Raw genomic sequence first — 18,323 nt, forward strand, 5'->3', positions numbered from 1 at the left:
TTCTTTTCCCCCTCTTGTGCCCCATTCTGCCTTCTGTACCATTGTTTCCCTGCAGCTGTGCCCCTTGCGCCCCCACCTCTCCATATATGCCGGACGCTGCACGGGCGTGCCTAAGGCAAGCCCGTCTGCGCCTATCCGCGCCTGGACCGCGCCCAGCGCCCGAACCCCTGGACCCCGCGAATGCCACGACACCAGACTCCACTAAGACGCCAGCACCCTCCACGCACTCAACGCCGGCCGAAACCACACCTGCTTCCAGGCCGAAACGGACCCACGGACCCTTCTCCTGCTGCACCTGCAGCTTCACCTGCGACAGAACCACCAAACCTCCAAGGACTGGTCCCAACCACCTCCACTGCATACTCCTCAACACCCGCTACTTACGCACACACGCCGTCGAGCTCTGGCATCTGCTTGACACCCCCGCCCCAGACGTGGCCTTCCTGGCCGATACCTGGTGGAACGACTCCTCAGCGCCAGACATTGCCATAGCCATCCCGGACGGCTACAAGATCACCCGCAGGGATCGCGCCAACGGAGTTGGACGAGGAATTGCCATCGTCCACAAGTCCACCCTCAAGGTCGCCACCCACGCAGACGACACCCTCAACACCGCCGAACACATGCACTTCCGGATCCACACCGACCCCAACACCACCCTCAGAGGAACACTCATCTACAGACCCCCGTACCCCGGGCTCAGTTCAGCGACTCCATCGCCGACCTCGCCAGCGCCCACGCACTCGCCTCCACGGACTACATCCTCCTTGGGGACCTGAACTTCCACCTCGAGATCAACAATGACACCAACTCTGCCTCCCTGATCGACAACCTCGCCAACCTCGACCTCAGACAACTCGTCACCACACCCACCCACGCCGCCGGCCACACGCTGAACCCCGTCTTCTCCACAGGCACCCACGTCGCCTTCAACCACACCACCGAACTCCACTGGACCGACCACCGCTGCATCCATTTCACCTTCAAGAAACCAACCATGCACCACCGCACCCAACAGCTGCCGCGCCGCTGCTGGAGCAAAGTCACCGAAGACCAGCTAATCACCACCCTCGCCCAGAACCCACCCACCGACCCCACCAACCCAGATGCCGCAGCCCGCATCCTCAGACAGTGGATCGACGACTGCGTCAACACCCTCGCCCCGCTCAAGAAACGCTCCAACAGCCACGCCAGCAAGAGAGCCACCTGGTTCACCGATGAGCTCCAGACCTCCAAATGCGCATGCCGGAAACTGGAGAAAATATGGCTACACAAATGCACACCGGACAACCACGCAGCCCACAAGGACGCCACCCGCAGACATCACCACCTCATCAGATTAGCCAAGAGATCCTCCTTCAAAGACCGCTTGGATAACAACGCACGCGACAGCAAAGAGCTCTTCAGCATCGTAAAGGAACTCTCCAACCCCAGCGCCAATGCCAACGACATCCCGCCCTCACAAGAACTGTGTGACTCACTAGCCATCTTCTTCCACCGCAAGATCGCTGACATCCATGACAGCTTCAACACCACGACCACCCCGACTAGACCAGACTCCACCTCCCCTATGAACACCACCAGCGCCATCCGCCTGTCCTCCTGGTCCAACATCAACGACGACGAGACATGCAAGGTCATGAACTCCATCCACTCAGGATCCCCACCAGACCCGTTCCCTCACCATGTATTCAACAAAGCAGACGCAGCAATCGCACCCCAACTACGGAAGGTCATCAACATCTCCTTCGAAACAGCGACATTCCCGGAAAGCTGGAAGCACGCCGAAATCAACGCCCTCCTCAAGAAGCCCAAGGCGGACTTCAAGGACCTCAAGAACTTCCGACCCATCTCCCTGCTCCCAAAGGTCATCGAGAAAATCGTCAACAGGCAATTGACCCGCCACCTGGAAGACAACATCTTGGACCCGTCCCAGTCCGGATTCAGACGAAACCACAGCACCGAGACAGCCCTCATCGCCGCCACAGACGACATTAGGCTCCAACTAGACAACGACGAAACATCAGCCCTCATCCTCCTGGACTTGTCGGCCGCCTTCGACACGGTCTGCCATCGCACTCTAAAGACACGCCTCCTAGAAGCCGGAATCCAAGAGAAGGACCTCGACTGGACCACATCCTTCCTCTCCGGCAGAACCCAGAGCGTCCGCCTCCCACCCTTCCGATCCAAAGCCACCGACATCATCTGCGGCGTCCCCCAGGGCTCATCCCTCAGCCCGACGCTGTTCAACATCTACATGGCCCCCCTCGCACAAGTGGCCTGCCATCACGACCTCAACATCATCTCCTACGCCGACGACACCCAGCTCATCGTCTCCCTCACCAAGGACCCACACACCGCCAAAACCAACATCCACAAGGTAATGAAGGCCGTCGCCGACTGGATGAGGAGCAGCCGTCTGAAGCTGAACTAGGACAAGACGGAGGTAGTCATCCTCGGACCCACCCCCTCAGCCAGGGACGACTCCTGGTGGCCGACCACACTGGAAACAGCACCAACACCCACCGACCATGCACGCAACCTAGGATTCATCCTCGACTCCTCCCTCTCCATGTCTAAGCAGGTCAATGCCATCTCCTCCTCCTGCTACAACACCCTCGGCATGCTCCGCAGGATCTACAAGTGGATCCCGACTGAAACAAGAAAAATGGTGACACAGGCCCTCGTCAGCAGCAGACTGGACTACGGCAACGCACTCTACGCAGGAATCCCATGCAAACATCTACAATGACTACAACACATCCAAAACGCCTCCGCCCGACTGATCGTCAACGTCCCCCGCTGCAGCCACATCAATGCCCACCTGAGAGACCTACACTGGAGGATCACCTTCAAGCTCCTCACCCACGCACACAAAGCACTCCACAACGCCAGACCAGCCGACCTGAACAGCAGACTCAGCTTCTACACCCCCACCCGCCAGCTCCGCTCCGCCAGCCTCGCCCTCTCCGCTGTCCCCCGCATCCAACAAACGACCTCCAGCGGCAGATCCTTCTCCTACCTCGCCAAGACCTGGAACACCCTCCCTACCCACATACGGCAGACCCAAGACATATTTGCCTTCAGAAGACTCCTCAAGACCTGGGTCTTCGAGCAGTAGCAGCACCCCCCTCCCTCCCCTCAGCGCCTTGAGACCCTCACAGGTAAGTAACACGCTCTACAAGTACTATGATTGATTGATTCAAGTCCCATGCACCACCATTGCCTTTTTGAATGGGTTTGGGGCACCCACATATATAAGATTACCCTATCCATGAGTTACATGGATGGGGTATGTGATGCCAACAGTTTCGTCACAGGCCTCCTCTGAGACACAACATGGATGGGTGGCGGCAACACAAATCCCTCTAGAAACATTGTTAAATATGTTATGTTAATTGATTTTGTATAGCGCATGTTCACCATGGGTTTCATGGGGCACCAGAGCACACCTCAGTTTTAAAAAAAAATATGTTGAACAGTCTGCCAATTAGTATAATAGCATCTTGATTGCCATGCCTCTACCTTGTTGAACGTCATGTCAAATTGTGGGAGTGGCTTGTGCTTTAAAAAAAAATATTGCAAGCAGTTTATTTGTTTTTTTTTATAGGCTGGAAGAGAACTACGAGATTGCAGAAGGGGTCTGCATTCCCAGGAGTGCTCTGTATATGCACTACTTGGATTTCTGCGAGAAGCATGACACGCAACCAGTCAACGCCGCAAGTTTTGGGAAAGTAAGTCCTGTTATTCAAAGAGAAAATAACACGCTATGAAAAGTGTGCATGTTGCACTCCCATCTTGTGGGTAAACGGCCTTTCTGTTTTTCCAGTCATAACATAAAATCTGTATTTTATACATCTGTTCACCCGGACACTGGGCATAGTTCTTAAAGCACTGTTAGACCGAAGTTCTTTTTTGGGCAAAATGACTACTTTACACCTTTGCATTTCCAATCTTAGGTCACAGATTTAGGCTCGATGAACTTTCATGTGCAAATTGTTGTTCAAAAAGTGAAAACTTCACCACTAAAATGTAATCCAGCATTTGCAAATGTAACAGTCGAAGTGGGTTTTTGGGTGGGTTATGTGTAAAAATTAGCGAACGCTCCTAGTTATACATTTGTGGGTCTTCGTCAATAATTTGGAGGTTTTTTTCTACGCTGGAAGTGTTTCACACAGTTAATTCTGTGAAAGGAAAGGGTAATTGTTTTTCCAAGGTGAGAAGTGGGTGAGAACCCCTAAATGTTTATTAGGGATGTATGGAAATTGGTTTATCAAGACGGACAGATATTTCATCTGGAGAAACAAAAAAGTTAAATGTGCACATTCAAATTTACTTTGCATTCACATCTACATTTCCTGCAGATTTACAGAGGTACTCCTAGAATTCGTTGAGAATTCCCTTCAAAGTCAGAAATGTATGGTAAATGTAGGAGTAGCCCTTTTGGAGTGCATTTCAAATTTTTCCTGTTTCTCTTTGTGAATCAGGCCTACAGTCAGACAGGACACTATTTATCAAATAACAAATTTTATGCCCCAATCAATTCATACTCCATACGACTTTAGCGATGGCAAGGTGAGCACACTATTTAAAACATAGAATGTGATTTAAAACTGTAAGTGTAGAATTAATTGAAAATCAGTGGCAGAAAAAATATGGAAAACATCCTGTATTTGAATTTTACCTGTCCGTTTAAAAGTTCGGAAGTGTTTTAAATACTTGATTAATGTTGTGGCTCAAGAAACATTCAAATTGGATTGTTTTGTTTCTTTTGAACCTCTCTGTACATGCGTGCATTACGCTCCTGAACACTTCTTTTGCATTATTTGTCAACAGTAGACGTCTTCAACTAATTGATCGATGGGTTTTAACTGTTCCTCGCCAGATTACCAATCCCACGCAGATTGGGCAGTGACAGATTCTCATCTTTATTACCCATTTAAATATCAGCAATTTGTGTTTATCCACTACAGGTGTGTCTGAAAGAGGGGAAGGAAATCCGTATGTAACATGCAGGAACTCATGTGTAGTTCACGCGATTTACAAATTCAAATCAATAACCCAAGATGTGAGAAGAGTATGCCACTCTTGTAGTCCAACATCAAATTAAAAACGCTACAGGTCTCGATCTGTTTTATTTGACTCTGTGAAAATAGTTATGATAAAATGGTATTTTGTTTAAGACTTGGGAGTCACCTACACCCCATCATCTGTATAAAATCCCACATTTAGATAAGTTTAAGTTTAAGTTTAAAGGGGTTTATAAAGCGCCTGGTGACGCCTCCTGGCGTGTCCCCGCGCTGTGGAGAGAGCATATTATGAGGAGAGAAAAGGAGTACCATTATGCAGTGAATAGATAATACTGCTTAATATTAATAGCCTATAGTTAGCATATGTTGTTTGATTTTACTATCTCTTGGTTATATTATGTTTTTTAATCTTGATATCCTTCAATTCAATGATGCTGTTTAACCGTAATTTTCACCTCACTATCCAAATTCTGGCTATGCTATTTGATTTTACCATGGCACTATAAAACTGAAAGTTGAATTTTTATTTATTTATTTATTTAACGCGATTTTCTATAGCGCAAACATTACCCGAAGGTGTCAGAGCGCTTTACAAAAGAGCCAGTTGCGATACATAAGGATTTAGGATTACATGAGTTACATAAAAGATACAAACAGGAAACAAAACTGCAAATGTACAAGTTGTAAAGTCACACAGGGAAGAGATGCAAATAGAAACAATTGCAAATGTACAAGTAGTAAAGTCACTCAAGGGAGAGATACAAATGGTGCTGCTATTTGGTGTATCTACTTCTTCGATATAGTTTGCAACACATTTGTCTGTTGTTCAATGCATTTCAATTCACAGAGAGCTGAACCAAAAACATGCAGGCATAATAGCTGATGAATATGTCAAAGATCGGTTTACAAAACGAAATAAAGCAAACTATGCGGAAACCCAGACAAACTGGCACACAGGCTTTGCCAGGGTGGGCGGCCCTCCTGGTAGATGGCAGCTTAGTGGTTCCAGAGTTTGGCTGCCAAGGCGGCACAGGAAGCCAGGCACATCTGCCCTCATGGCGGTTTATCTTGGCGGTGCAGCTGTTACCACTCCAAAGAAAGACCTTATTTATGCTGTACACTCGCATATCGCAAATTCAGACAGAAGGCCTTTGAGTACATTTTACAAAACTAGAAGGGCATGTTTTCCACTTCATTTTCATTCTTAAACTTTCCTTGTCTATTTGTTTCAGCAAGTCGACCACAGTTTTCGCCTCTCCCAATGAGTAACTTTTCACTCCTGATATTTTTCCTAGTTATGCTTATTATTTTGTGTAATCCCTGCAAATCAAGCAGTACCTGTGCAACTGTTGTCCAATGCAACATACGTAACAGTCTTTTATTATTAATCTGAAATTAGAGCCATGCCTAAAAAATGCAAAACATTGTTTTAGCATGTTCATTTTTCTAATTTCTCTTTCAAGATATTTTCCAGACATTATTGTGTTCTTGACAAGACTGCATTTTATTCATTTATTTTATTTAAGGTTCCTATTGAGCATTGCTCTGCCTATGGGACACTAGTGCTCTTTTCATAGTAACACCCGTACCTGATACGTTCAAGTGCGCAGATTGCAGAAAGAGTGTACAGGTAACAATTAGTTAGAACAGATTATCTTTGTGTAACCTGTAGACTTTAATTAACTGCAGATTATTTTAACACATTTAATTGTGGACTTTAACCCATGATGAACATATAGAGTCTGTAGGCTTTGTGCAGACTTTATTTACCAGCATAAACAAATTGTAAAAACAAAGCTTGCACTGGTAGAAAAGGAAGAGGTAAAAACATTAGAGGGAAGATTGAAGCAGGATTGTATACAGGAGTTATTTTTTGATTTCAGAGGCTTTGATTGACTGATAAAGTCCAACATCTAGAACCCTTTTACACCAATGATTGGCCTCAGCTACTCAGGAGAGAACAAAAGTACTTAGTGAACAAATGCTCTCAGACCAAGCCAGCGGGCTCAAGTCTAAATGGACCTATTGGGACCCCTCCTTCTAGTACTAGGGATTTGAAGACACTGGAACAATATAAGCCACAAGGCTAGAAGGGGCCAGTAGTCCCTCCATGGCAATATCATGCCAAAAAGCACAATGGGAAATTGTTGACCTGATATTTTGCCGGATTTCGACTGCTTCAACTGAACCTCTGATAAAACAGGCTTCTCATTTAGATTTTCAGGAAGCCACTTGGGTTAAGGCCCCATCTAAAATGGAAATCAATGTTTTCGTCACTTTCATTGTAATCTGTATTACATTGTCTAAACCAGTGTTTCCCAAACTTTTTAGAGCTATGGCCCACTTTTTTAGAAAGACTAACTTTCGCGACCCACCTAACTTAAATGGGCATGAGATGGGGCAATTTTTTTAATTTAACTGAAACATCATGTGGTAGCGCACTTTCATTTACAGACAGCACATTTTCTATTGAAGTGGCCACTAACTTTACACATACATACTATTTTACTGATAAAACTATATTGCACACACATTAACATGATTGGAAATCGGGTTTCTGTGAGTATTTATCATTTGTGCATCACCAAGTAAAGTGTCTGGATTTATCTTGAGCCCATTAAAATCTTTGTTTCAAGCACACTTCAGAATTACAAAAAAAGTGCTTAATTTTTACTTTTCCTAACTGCTAAATGAATACGGTTTATTTACAAGTATCTACATTTTGCTGTGTGTTGCAAAAATACAGTACATCACACTTCCCTGTATTCCAGCAAGACCACCATATAATTCACTTTAACAACTCCTCTCACTTTGCAGTCGAGAAAGAAAAGTAAACACCAATCCCCTAAGCAGCCATTTGTCAGAAGCGATTTAGCCTGTCATTTGACCTCTGCCTATGAAGAACCAAATGTGAAAGATAATCACAGAATGTACAGGCATCTTTATTTATTGCTCGGACTTTCCTGACCCATCAAACATCAGTTGGTGACCCACCAGTGACATACAGTTTGGGAACAACCTTTTCTAGATTGAAACAGCTCTCTTGCCAGTCAGTGGGAAGTGAAGGTTGGATGGGCATATTTTAGTGAAGGCTAGGTACAATTTGACATCACCAGCAGTGGTGCTGAGTCAAGCCCCTCTTTTCCTGATCCATCAGCCTGTGGGAAGAGCATGGATGCTGAATAATTGTGGACAGAGGAGAAGCCCTGTATCACATCATATATACTGCACTGATAAACTAAAATGCCCAGTAGAGACCCTTCTGATCTTTCATTGGAGAAGCAACTCTTAAACACTTCTGTTGCCCTCATTTTCCTTCTCACAGCTTAGTAGTCTTGGATGTCAAAAGTCAGATTCACTTCCAAAACTGCATTATCTTGGCTATCTCTCCCTCTTCTCCAGGAAGAAAGCAGAGCAATAATTCTACCCAAAATCTTGCATTGGTTTAACATAAATTAAAGCTTTACACAATATGTGGCGAGCCGCACCTAAGATTTCTGCAACCTGCGAATAAATGATGAACGTTCAGGCTTAAGAACTCACATATCCACAAAGAGCTTTGATGAAATACCTCTTCTAGTCCTTGAATAGTGTGTGACCATTGCAACGCAGGGGTTGTAATAGTCTACACATTATGTCCCTGACACTGTGGCTGTAAATTTGAATGCAAGCCATCTTCTACTCTGTTGATATCCAAACAGGTGCATACTCATTATGTCAGCTTGGGATGGTTTCTAGATGGCATATCTACATGGATTTAGAAGATGAAACATTTTTGCAACATTAAAATAACTCGCAGAGTATCACTTATAGAATAACGCTTTAATTACTATATTACTAGCAGAGGCAAATATTTTTTTTATCAGTGATCATCACAGGATTTGGTGCACTGCGACTGTCCTTCAAAGTGAAATCCCTGTCTCGCTGCTTTCTGTCATTGAATGTCATTCTGCTCACTTACACACAATTCATTTAAGACTGACACAATTTCTCAGTGCCTACAAAACAGTTCCTAGAACCTGTTCTGACCCGATTATTTTTCCTTTGTCAGTATTTTCTACTCCCTCCTGCTAGGAACTTAGCTATTTTGTTTAATCCCACTCCTTTATTAGAACCAACGCTAACGCAGCTAGATTCCCGACACTCAATTTCAGAAAAATATATCAGGACAAAGTGAAAGCAGGTTTTTTGTTTCGTTCAGACTCATAGGGTGAATGATGTTCAGGGGGGACTGTGAAGGAAATATGGTGGCCCTGTAGCAGACAGTTCTCTCTAGCTTCTTTATCGATGTTTATCTTCATTCTTTCCTGAATTTCTCAGACTTTCTCAGCTTCGATCCTTGTGTCTGAGAACAGCTTATTGTACTATTGGTTTCTGGTGATGTTTATGGCTGAGAATTTCCCTTTTTTGGGCTACACAAACGGGTATATGGTCCTCTAGGCCCGTTCTGTACCCCTGATATGCCGGTAATCAACAATCGACAATATTAACATCCACATTATATTTTCTTTATATGGTCCAGTTCGCTTTATTTCTGCTGCTGTGGACTTCAGGTTCACTGTATGGAGCCTATTATGTTTTTTTCTCAGGTCTTGTGAGCAGCGCTCACATGTTGCGATCTCTTCACGCTGAACGTCCCTCCACCCACTGAGGGGCATGAAGCTGATTGTAACTTACAGCCCACTTTGTCAGTTCTCTGAGGAGGCAGGTTTCCCATGGTCGGTGGGGTCAGTTGTGAGACTCCAAAATAGCCCAATGCCCAGGAATGACAGAGACCACTGGTAGTGTGCCTGCAGAGAGGTTGCCTTCTAAAATGTCTGCCTCCTATTTGATGAGCTTGCACGAACTATGGAATAAAGCCATCTGGATGAGATGAATCACTTGAGATTGCTAATTTCTGACCATGATTCTTTAGGGCCTGTTGGAAATTCCAGTGAACCTTAAGTATGAAGGCTATTACATGATTATTGTGTATGCAATTCATAGAAAACCTACATAGTGGAAAAACTGTTGGTGTCAAAATCGGTAGAGAAAATCAAGAACAGTTAAATAATGTATTTAAAAATGTTTGTAAAGTACAAAATGTAAACGCTCTTAGTGAAATCCAGTTAGTAAACATTGGGCCTGATGGAGGACATTTCCATTTGCAAAAAAATATTTGCAAAATACATGACTTTTTGTGAATGGAAATCTATTTTACAAACTGTCCTATGAACTAATAGGTTGGTTCATACAATTCTGAATCGTAGTGGGTCACAATCTGACCTACTTCATCAATAATCATGATGTAGGGCATACATTGTGACTCACTATGACTGGTGGCCATTACAGAAATGGTGACCTGCTGGGGTCAGCAGACAGCCACGGCCGGTGGTAGGTGTAACTGCAGGGCGGTGAGGTAGGGAGGGGGAGGGGCAGGGTGGGGGGTTGTAATGTATGGATTACGGACTTTAGCAGGTAAGTAAACATATAAATAAATAAAACAAATGTCGTCGCGCGCACTGCATCGCATTTGGTGATGCAGTGCACACAACGAAATTCGTGTTATTAATTTATATGTTTACTTACCTGTTAAAGTCCGTAATCCATACATTACAACCCCCACCTGCCCCTCCCCCTCCCTACGTCACCGCCCTGCAGTTACACCTACCACCGGCCGTGGCTGTCAGCAGAACCCCATGTATGTGATCACATATTAATAAAATAAACATTTTTTTAAAAGCATCCCATTTTCCTTAAAGGATACAGGGTTTCATTTAAATAGATTGTTTTTTTAAAGTTTGTTTCAAAGTTGGTAGTGGTTACCTGGACCACTACCTGCTCCCAAATAATTTTTTACATTCCTAAAGGGGCAAGGGTTAACAAGATGAATACTTTTCTTTTGTGAACGTCTTACTACACCAACTAAGTAATCAGTAACTTTTCAATGTTTTTTGCTTCCAGGTTACTGTTGCAAAATAATGATTTAATATTCCTATTTAGAAGGGACGACCTAAACACTCGCTTTCCAAACAACAATTTGTTATTCCTCTCTATACCCATTTTGCGATTCAGTAACAAGTCACAGAATTGCAAAATCTGTTTAGTAAATTCGAAAAAAAAAAAAATGTTGCTGCCTCAAACCCTGCAACTGCAAAATGGCTTAGCATATCAGCCCCATCGTCTTGATGTTAAAGGATGAAAACAGAAGTGTAGAAAACAGTAGAGAGGAGCAAGGTAGGTAAAAGGTTTGAAAAAGAGGAATGTTAGCTCTAAAGTGAGAAAAAGTGGAAAAAGGTGGTACATTAGGAAATAAACTAATTTTAGAAATGGGGGCGGGTGGTGGTCGAAGCCGTCTCTCCCCTCTCTAAAAAAAGAAAAAAGGGGAAAAAGGTGGAAGATGAAGGAGAAGATGGTATGTAGGAGAGATAAAACAGTGCTATGTTATGTTGCGTTATGATATGTTGTGTTATGTTACATGTATTTGTAGAGCGCTGCTAACCACCCATGAGGGTATCCAGACGCTCAGTAGGGCCGGCCTGAGTGGGCTACGAGGAGATTATTCTGTTTCGTCTGGAAGAGCCATGTCTTGAGGTGCCTTTGGAAGTCCACAAGGGAGGGTGAGGTTCTGCTGTGTTTCGGAGGTCCTTCTAGGTCTTGGCTGGGAGGTATGAGAAGGAGGATCCACTGCTTCTGTTCTGCTTGATGCGAGGGAGGTGTGCACTTAACCTGGGATGCAGAGTGAAGGTTTCTGGTGGGTTGGTAGAAGTCGAAACAGTGGTTGAGGTAAGCTGGACGGGTATTGTGAAGAGCTTTGTATGCATGGATGAGTAGCTTGAACGTATGTCTTTCCTGGACAGGGAACTAGTGGAGATTTTTCAGGTCTGGAGAGATATGGTTATTTCGTGGGATGTTAAGCCGGAGTCTGGTGGCGGCTTTCTGGATGGTTTGGAGTTGGCGTCAAACATGGGCTGAAATGCCAATGTAGAGGGCGTTTCCGTATTCAAGTCTACTTGTGATAAGAGCCTGGGTTACAGTTCGTCTGATGTTCAGTTTGATCCACTAGAAAATATTGCATAGCATTCACAGGATGTGGAAGCATGATGAGAAGATGGCGTTCATCTGTCTGCTCATGGAGAGGTTGGTGTCCTGGATGATCCAGAGGTTCTTGGCATGGTCAGCAAGGGTGGTTGGGGGGCCAAGTTCGGAGGGCCGCAAAGAGACATACTGGGGGAGTGGTTATTGCCAAAGATTAGGACTTCAGTTTTGTCTGTGTTGAGTTGGAGGCAGTTGTTTTTCATACAAGCAGCGACGTTGCTCATGCAGTTGGCGATGTTTGCTTTGGCGGAGCTGGTTGAGCCGGTAAGGGAGAGGATGAGCTATGTGTCATCAGGATAGGATACTATATTGATGCTGTGGGCTCTGACGATCTCCGTGAAGGGCGTTATGTAGACGTTAAAGACTGTTGAGCTGAATGGCGATGCTTGAGGGACTCCGCAGATGAGTTCCTTTGGTTCTGAGGTGATGGTGGTAAGTCTAACTCATTGCGTTCTGTCCGTAAGGAAGGAGGCTATTTACTTGGGGCCAGTCTGCAGATACTCCAGTGCTGAAGCTTTCTGAAGAGTGACTTGTGGGAGGCTACTGATATAATCTGTGGCTGCAATGAGGGTTGTTTATGTGCTGTAGTTGGTGTGAAAGCCTGATTGGAAGCTGTCTAGGAGTTGATCGTGTTCGAGGTGGTCTGCGAGTTGGGTATTGATGGCTTTCTCCATGACTTTAGCTGGAAAGGCAGGACTCAGTGAGATGGGTCTGTTGACGATGAAGGAGGTGTCCAGCTGGTTGGGGAGTTCATATCAGTATTCTGTTAAGAGTAAAGAGGGGCCATGTGTTAACTGACAAAACAGAAATATAAAAGTAAAAAAATAAAATATAATCCGGTGACAGGGAGGATGAACAATTAGGTGGTTAATGGAAGCAGGATCAACACAAGCTATGTAGAAAAAGCAAAAATGAGGCTCTATTTCCTAAATAAATGGTATTTACCCCCTAAAAAAGCTTTCAGAATTTTTTTTTAAAGCATTGGCAGAGCCAGTATGTTCTGCCTATGAGAGCTAATGGCTTCGGCAACGATTTGTAGTCATGCTGTACTGCAACATGGCTAAAAATGAGTGCTATGACATGGTCAGCGCTAATGCATTTGGATAAAAAAGTGCATTAGCACTGGCCACGTCATGGCGCTTTTAAAATTATTTTTAGAAATTGGTCCCCTGTCCCCTCTCACCTGTCATCTCTCCCCACCAGTGTCTTTCTCTTCTACCCTCCCTGTCTCTTCTTCCATTTTGGCTTGTCCCCCAAGCTACTCCTCTATTTGCTGGGAAAAACAAACAAGCTCAGGAGTGGATGGAGGGCAAGCCAACACAGAGAGAGGGAGGGCGCGAGAGAAGGATGCTGCTGATGGGAGAGAACAGGCGAATGGGGATGCACGTGGACAACGGAGGGAGGACGGAGATGGTGGGGCAAAACACAGACAATGGATGGTGGGTGGGAGGGGCTTGGGGAAGCACACGTACAAAGGAGGATGGGCAGAAGGGTCACAGAAAGCACACATACAACGGGGGTAGATGGGTAGACGGACAAGAATACATACAATGGAGGGTGGGCGGAAGGGCCTAAGGGAAGCACACAGACAACACAAGGTGGGCTGGGGAGCACACAAGGGAGACATCTGGAAAATAACAAAAAGAACAAAGCAGAACCGGAAAAAGCGAGCAGGGGAACGAGACAGTAATGCATCCATGTTCCATACAAGAAGAAGAAGGAAAACCTATAGAAACTGATGAATAAGAATGTTGTTCATGTTTCTTGCCCTGAACTGCGCCCTCAGGGCAGCGGCGGGCACGGTGAAAACTGGAAGGTCAAAATTACTATTTTAACTCCAGAACTATAATATTTGGGGAAAGAGCAACTTTTCCCCCAAATATTCCAGGAGGCTTATTTAGTTTTCCAACTCCAGTCCTGGAATATTTTAGGGAAGTTACACATTCCCCAAGTATTTTTAGGGATGGCTTAAAAGTAACAATTTTGAATAGCAAAAAGTGCTGTCCTGATGGCACAGCCCAATGCGAAAAACTAGGAGTAGTAATATTATAAGAAGTAAGCTATAGGAGGCCTCTAAGCACACTGAAAGGTAACAAAAGGTCTCACAACAGACAATGTCTTAGGCAAGACCTAAAAAGCCATTCTATGAATTGATTTCCAACGAGTGTTAAATGTCATTCATCTTGAACATTTTGAATAACAGTTTAGGTCAAATGGTTTTTCACATTTTCATTCTAGGAAATTGTTTTTCTATGAAACCACTTGCAACCCTGTCCACCTTGACTGTTGCCCTTTACGTTGGTTCATTGGGATTCAAGTGTTATGTGCCTATGATGTCTGAATGTCAGACCAACAGGATCATGCCAACACCCCTTAATAATGTTAGAAATTGGGTCTCTAGTTGGGAGTGGTTTGCACCTTGTTCAAGTAGGGACCCTCACTCTAGTCAGGGTAAGGGAGTCGTACGTCTAAGATAACTCCTTCTCACCCCCTTGGTAGCTTGGCACGAGCATTGAGGCCTATCTCAGAGGCAATGTGTAAAGCATTTGTACTACACACACACACACACACACACAGTAACAGAGTACAAAAAAACACTACAAAATGAGTCCAAACCAATTTAGGAAAATAGCCAATATTTATCTAAATAAAACAAGACTGAAGTGACAAAAATCCAACATACACAACTAAATATATAATTTTTCAATGGTTAAATCAGTTCAGTCCATAAAAATTTATAGATGTGTCACTTGTAGCACAAAGTACCTTGAATGTGCCAGAAGAGGCGATGCGTCGATTCCTTACTCACAGGGGAGGTGATGTATCAGTTCCTCACTGCCAGGGGAGGTGATGCGTTGGTTCCTTACTGTTACGCAGGGGAGGTGATGCGCAGGTTCCTTGCTGCCAGGGAGGTGATGCAGCAGTTCCTTACTGAGAAGGGGAGGTGATGCGTTGATTTTCAGACACGCGGCCTCGGTTCCTTACTGCTGGGCAGCGCAATGAAGAAATTGGCGCCAAGGGATGCATCAAAAATCCAAATGCGCTTCGTCGATTCCACAGCGATGACACATGCGCTGCGTCGGAGTTGGAGTGGTGTGTCACGGACTTCGGTGATGTGGTGCTCGAAACTCACGCTGCAACGGTTCTTCTGATGCCCTGACAGAAAGCTAGGACCTGCAGTAAAAGCCGTATTTGATGCGCCGATCAGGAAACATGCTCAGATGCTGGTAGCGTCGATGCGTTGAAGTTTGTAGCAATGCGTCAATAGAAACAGACGATGGGAGTTGATGCATGGATTTTCTCCTTCAATTCACCAGATTCTACTTCCAAAGGCCCGGAAACTGAATTTGGCACCACTTGGCAAGTCAGGACTCTCAGCAGCAGAGCCCATGCACTGGTCGATGAAGTCTTTGATGATCCTGAGACGTCCTAACAGAAGGCAAGCACACACATGTCCTTGGAGAACCTAGGAAGCAGGATACAGAAAGCAAAGTCCAGTCCTTTAAATCCCAGGACAGAAACAGCAAGCAACAGGGCAGCACAACAACGCAACAGGCAGAGTGGCAGACCTTCCTACAGCATCCCATCTCTTCTTCCTGGTAGAATGTCCTTTAGTCCAGAAGTGTTATGATTTGAGAGTGTCAGGGGTCTAATACTTATGCCCCTTTCTACATTTGAAGTGGTTAAACTCCTTAGTGCATAAGATCCTGCCTTTCCCTGACCTGGGTCCAGACACTACAAGGGGGTGGAGACAGCTTTGTATGAGGACAGGCACAGCCCTATTCAGGTGTCAGTGATAACTCCTCCCACCACTCTAGCTCAGGAAGGCCCATCAGCCTGTTGATGGCCCATCAGGATATGCAAGGCACACCTCAGCTCCCTTTGCATGACTATCTAGTACACAAGAGCCCAATTACATCCTAACCCAGACATGGATTCTACAGACAGGTAAAGGCACACTTTCTAAAAGTGGCATTTTCAAACATGCAATTTAAAAACCAAATTCACTAAAAGATCTATTTTTAAATTGTGAGTTCAGAGACCCCAAACTCCAAATCTCTATCAGCTCCTAATGGGAAATTACACTTAAAAGATATTTCAAGGCAATCCCCGTGTTACCCTATGGGAGAGATAGTCCTTGCATAGTGAAAAACACAATTAGCAGTATTTCACTATTATGACAAGTAAAACACAACGGCACATGTCCTACCTTTTAAATACACTGCACCCTGCCAAGGGCGCTGCGTTGGGCCTACCTTAAGGGTGACTTACATGTAGTAATAGGGATGATTTGGGCCTGGCAAGTGCGTACATTTCACAGGTCAAAATGGCAGTTTAAAACTGCACACGCAGACACTGCAGTGGAAGGTCTGAGACAGGATTGCAGGCTACTCTTGGGGGCCGGGTGTGGCACAATCAGTGCTACAGGCCCACTAGTAGTATTTGATTTACAGGCCCTGGGCACCCCTGGTGCTCTCTAATAGGGACTCAGTAGTAAATCAAATAAGCTAATCACCAATACAATTTACACAGGGAGCACTGGTGCCTTTCTTTTTTCCTAGAAAATAACCGACTCACAGGCATCAACACAAGTAGCAGCAGCTAGCAGAAGAGTTTGTTCTTTATTACTAGTGCAAAGCTCCACTGGATCCCCAGATCAGCCAGCCTGGTCACAGTGTCCCGTATCTGTGCCTACCTCTCCACACAATAGGTGTACTTGCAGCTGGAGAAAGACACATACAGGCATGGACTTTAGAGGTGGGCGAGGGGCATTTGTATATTCAAGGATCTGGAGAGGGGCATTATTTCGCACTTGCTGATGTTTTCATCTCTAGAGGGAAGAAATTGATATTTCTTTCTTCCCCTCTCCAGACCCATCAGCTGCAAATAAGAAACTGCCTGTGAGTTTATGGTCATGAATAGGTTCAGAAAATGCCGACAGTAAACAGGCACATATGGTTGTTAAAGATCCCTGCTTGATTTGTCACTGACGCCGCTCTTGCGATTTCCCTCAACCAGAGGGTGCAATGACAATGCCAGGGGTAGTTACAGGTTTGCTAGAAATCGCAGCTGCGACCACTAGTGACCCCTAAGTAACCAGTATGAAATACCCACATCTGGACTTCACCTTCATCAAACTGAAATAATGCTTCCAGCCAGTCATTGGTTGTTGCACTGCTGATTGGAATGTTGGTGAGAAGACGCACAACAAACCATTGGCAAGGGAGAGTGATAAAACCCACAGGCTTAGGCGAAAAATTCCTGTCCTTCTAAAAGCTTTCTGACGCAACCTGCTCTGCTAGGATCCACACATTTGTTTTTTCAGTTTTTATATAGCGCAAACTCATCCCGAAGGTACTGTAGCACTTTACATGAGCACCAGTTACATTACACAAGGAAACATTAACTTTTTGTAGGTACAGGGAGATTAAGTGCTTTGCCTAGAATCACAGGAAGTTGAACCGACACCAAGACTCGAACCTGGTTCCCCAGCTCCAAAGTTGGCAGCTGTGGCAAATACCATTATGCCACATCGTCTCCCATCTGTTCTTACGTATAAGTGAGGTGCTGCACCATGGGACCACCGGATGGAGGGTATTCATCCCTGTTGCAAACCCTGAAGGTTGATAAATCTTGTTTTTAAAGCACAGGTACATTCTGAGTCAGCCAAAACGGTTGTATGGCAATAATGCATGTCAGTTATCAACAGGGCCATTGAAATTATGCAACAGGGAAACACCAAATTATGTGGCAGGGTTGACTAAATTATGCAGCTATTAAAGTCAAAGTACGCAACACAATGCAGCACATTTTCTGATAGTGTTACTTCATTATTTCCATTGCATGCAAAGACATGTTGCCACATTTTGAGTAACTTTTGATCCGTTTGGGCTAGAAGCAACTTCCCCCCCCCCCCCCCCCCGAAATCTGCAGATTAGGAAGCAGATGGTGGATTATGTGGCAAATTTAGCCAATCCATATTGTGCAAAAAAGCCATAGCCGCAGAATCACATAATTCCAATGGCCCTGGTTAGCAATTGTAAATTGATAAATCTTACATTCTTATGAGTCCATAGCGTCCTTTTTAGGTTTCACCTACAAACAGCTTTTAGCTGTCTGTTCTTGAAAGACCTCTTATTGTTAAAAGGTAGGGCCGAATTCGACCAAGAACCCTTCAGTGTTTGCCCGGCGTTAGCCGCCTCTCATACCATTCGA

The 18,323-nt window shown here is 45.0% G+C and overlaps 1 protein-coding gene across 3 annotated transcripts in view; it reads left to right on the forward strand.

The window, feature by feature from the left end:
* Positions 1–18,323, forward strand: part of RFX4 (regulatory factor X4) — a 351,260-nt gene that overhangs the window by 135,731 nt on the left and 197,206 nt on the right. For all 3 annotated transcript variants that reach the window (XM_078654089.1, XM_078654097.1, XM_078654104.1), the window contains one exon: positions 3,611–3,734. In XM_078654089.1, the coding sequence (XP_078510215.1) occupies positions 3,611–3,734 (124 nt within the window). The remainder of the gene's footprint in view (positions 1–3,610; positions 3,735–18,323) is intronic.

The sequence above is a fragment of the Lissotriton helveticus genome, chromosome 1_1 (assembly GCF_964261635.1).
Source record: "Lissotriton helveticus chromosome 1_1, aLisHel1.1, whole genome shotgun sequence".
Taxonomy (NCBI): Eukaryota; Metazoa; Chordata; class Amphibia; order Caudata; family Salamandridae; genus Lissotriton; species Lissotriton helveticus.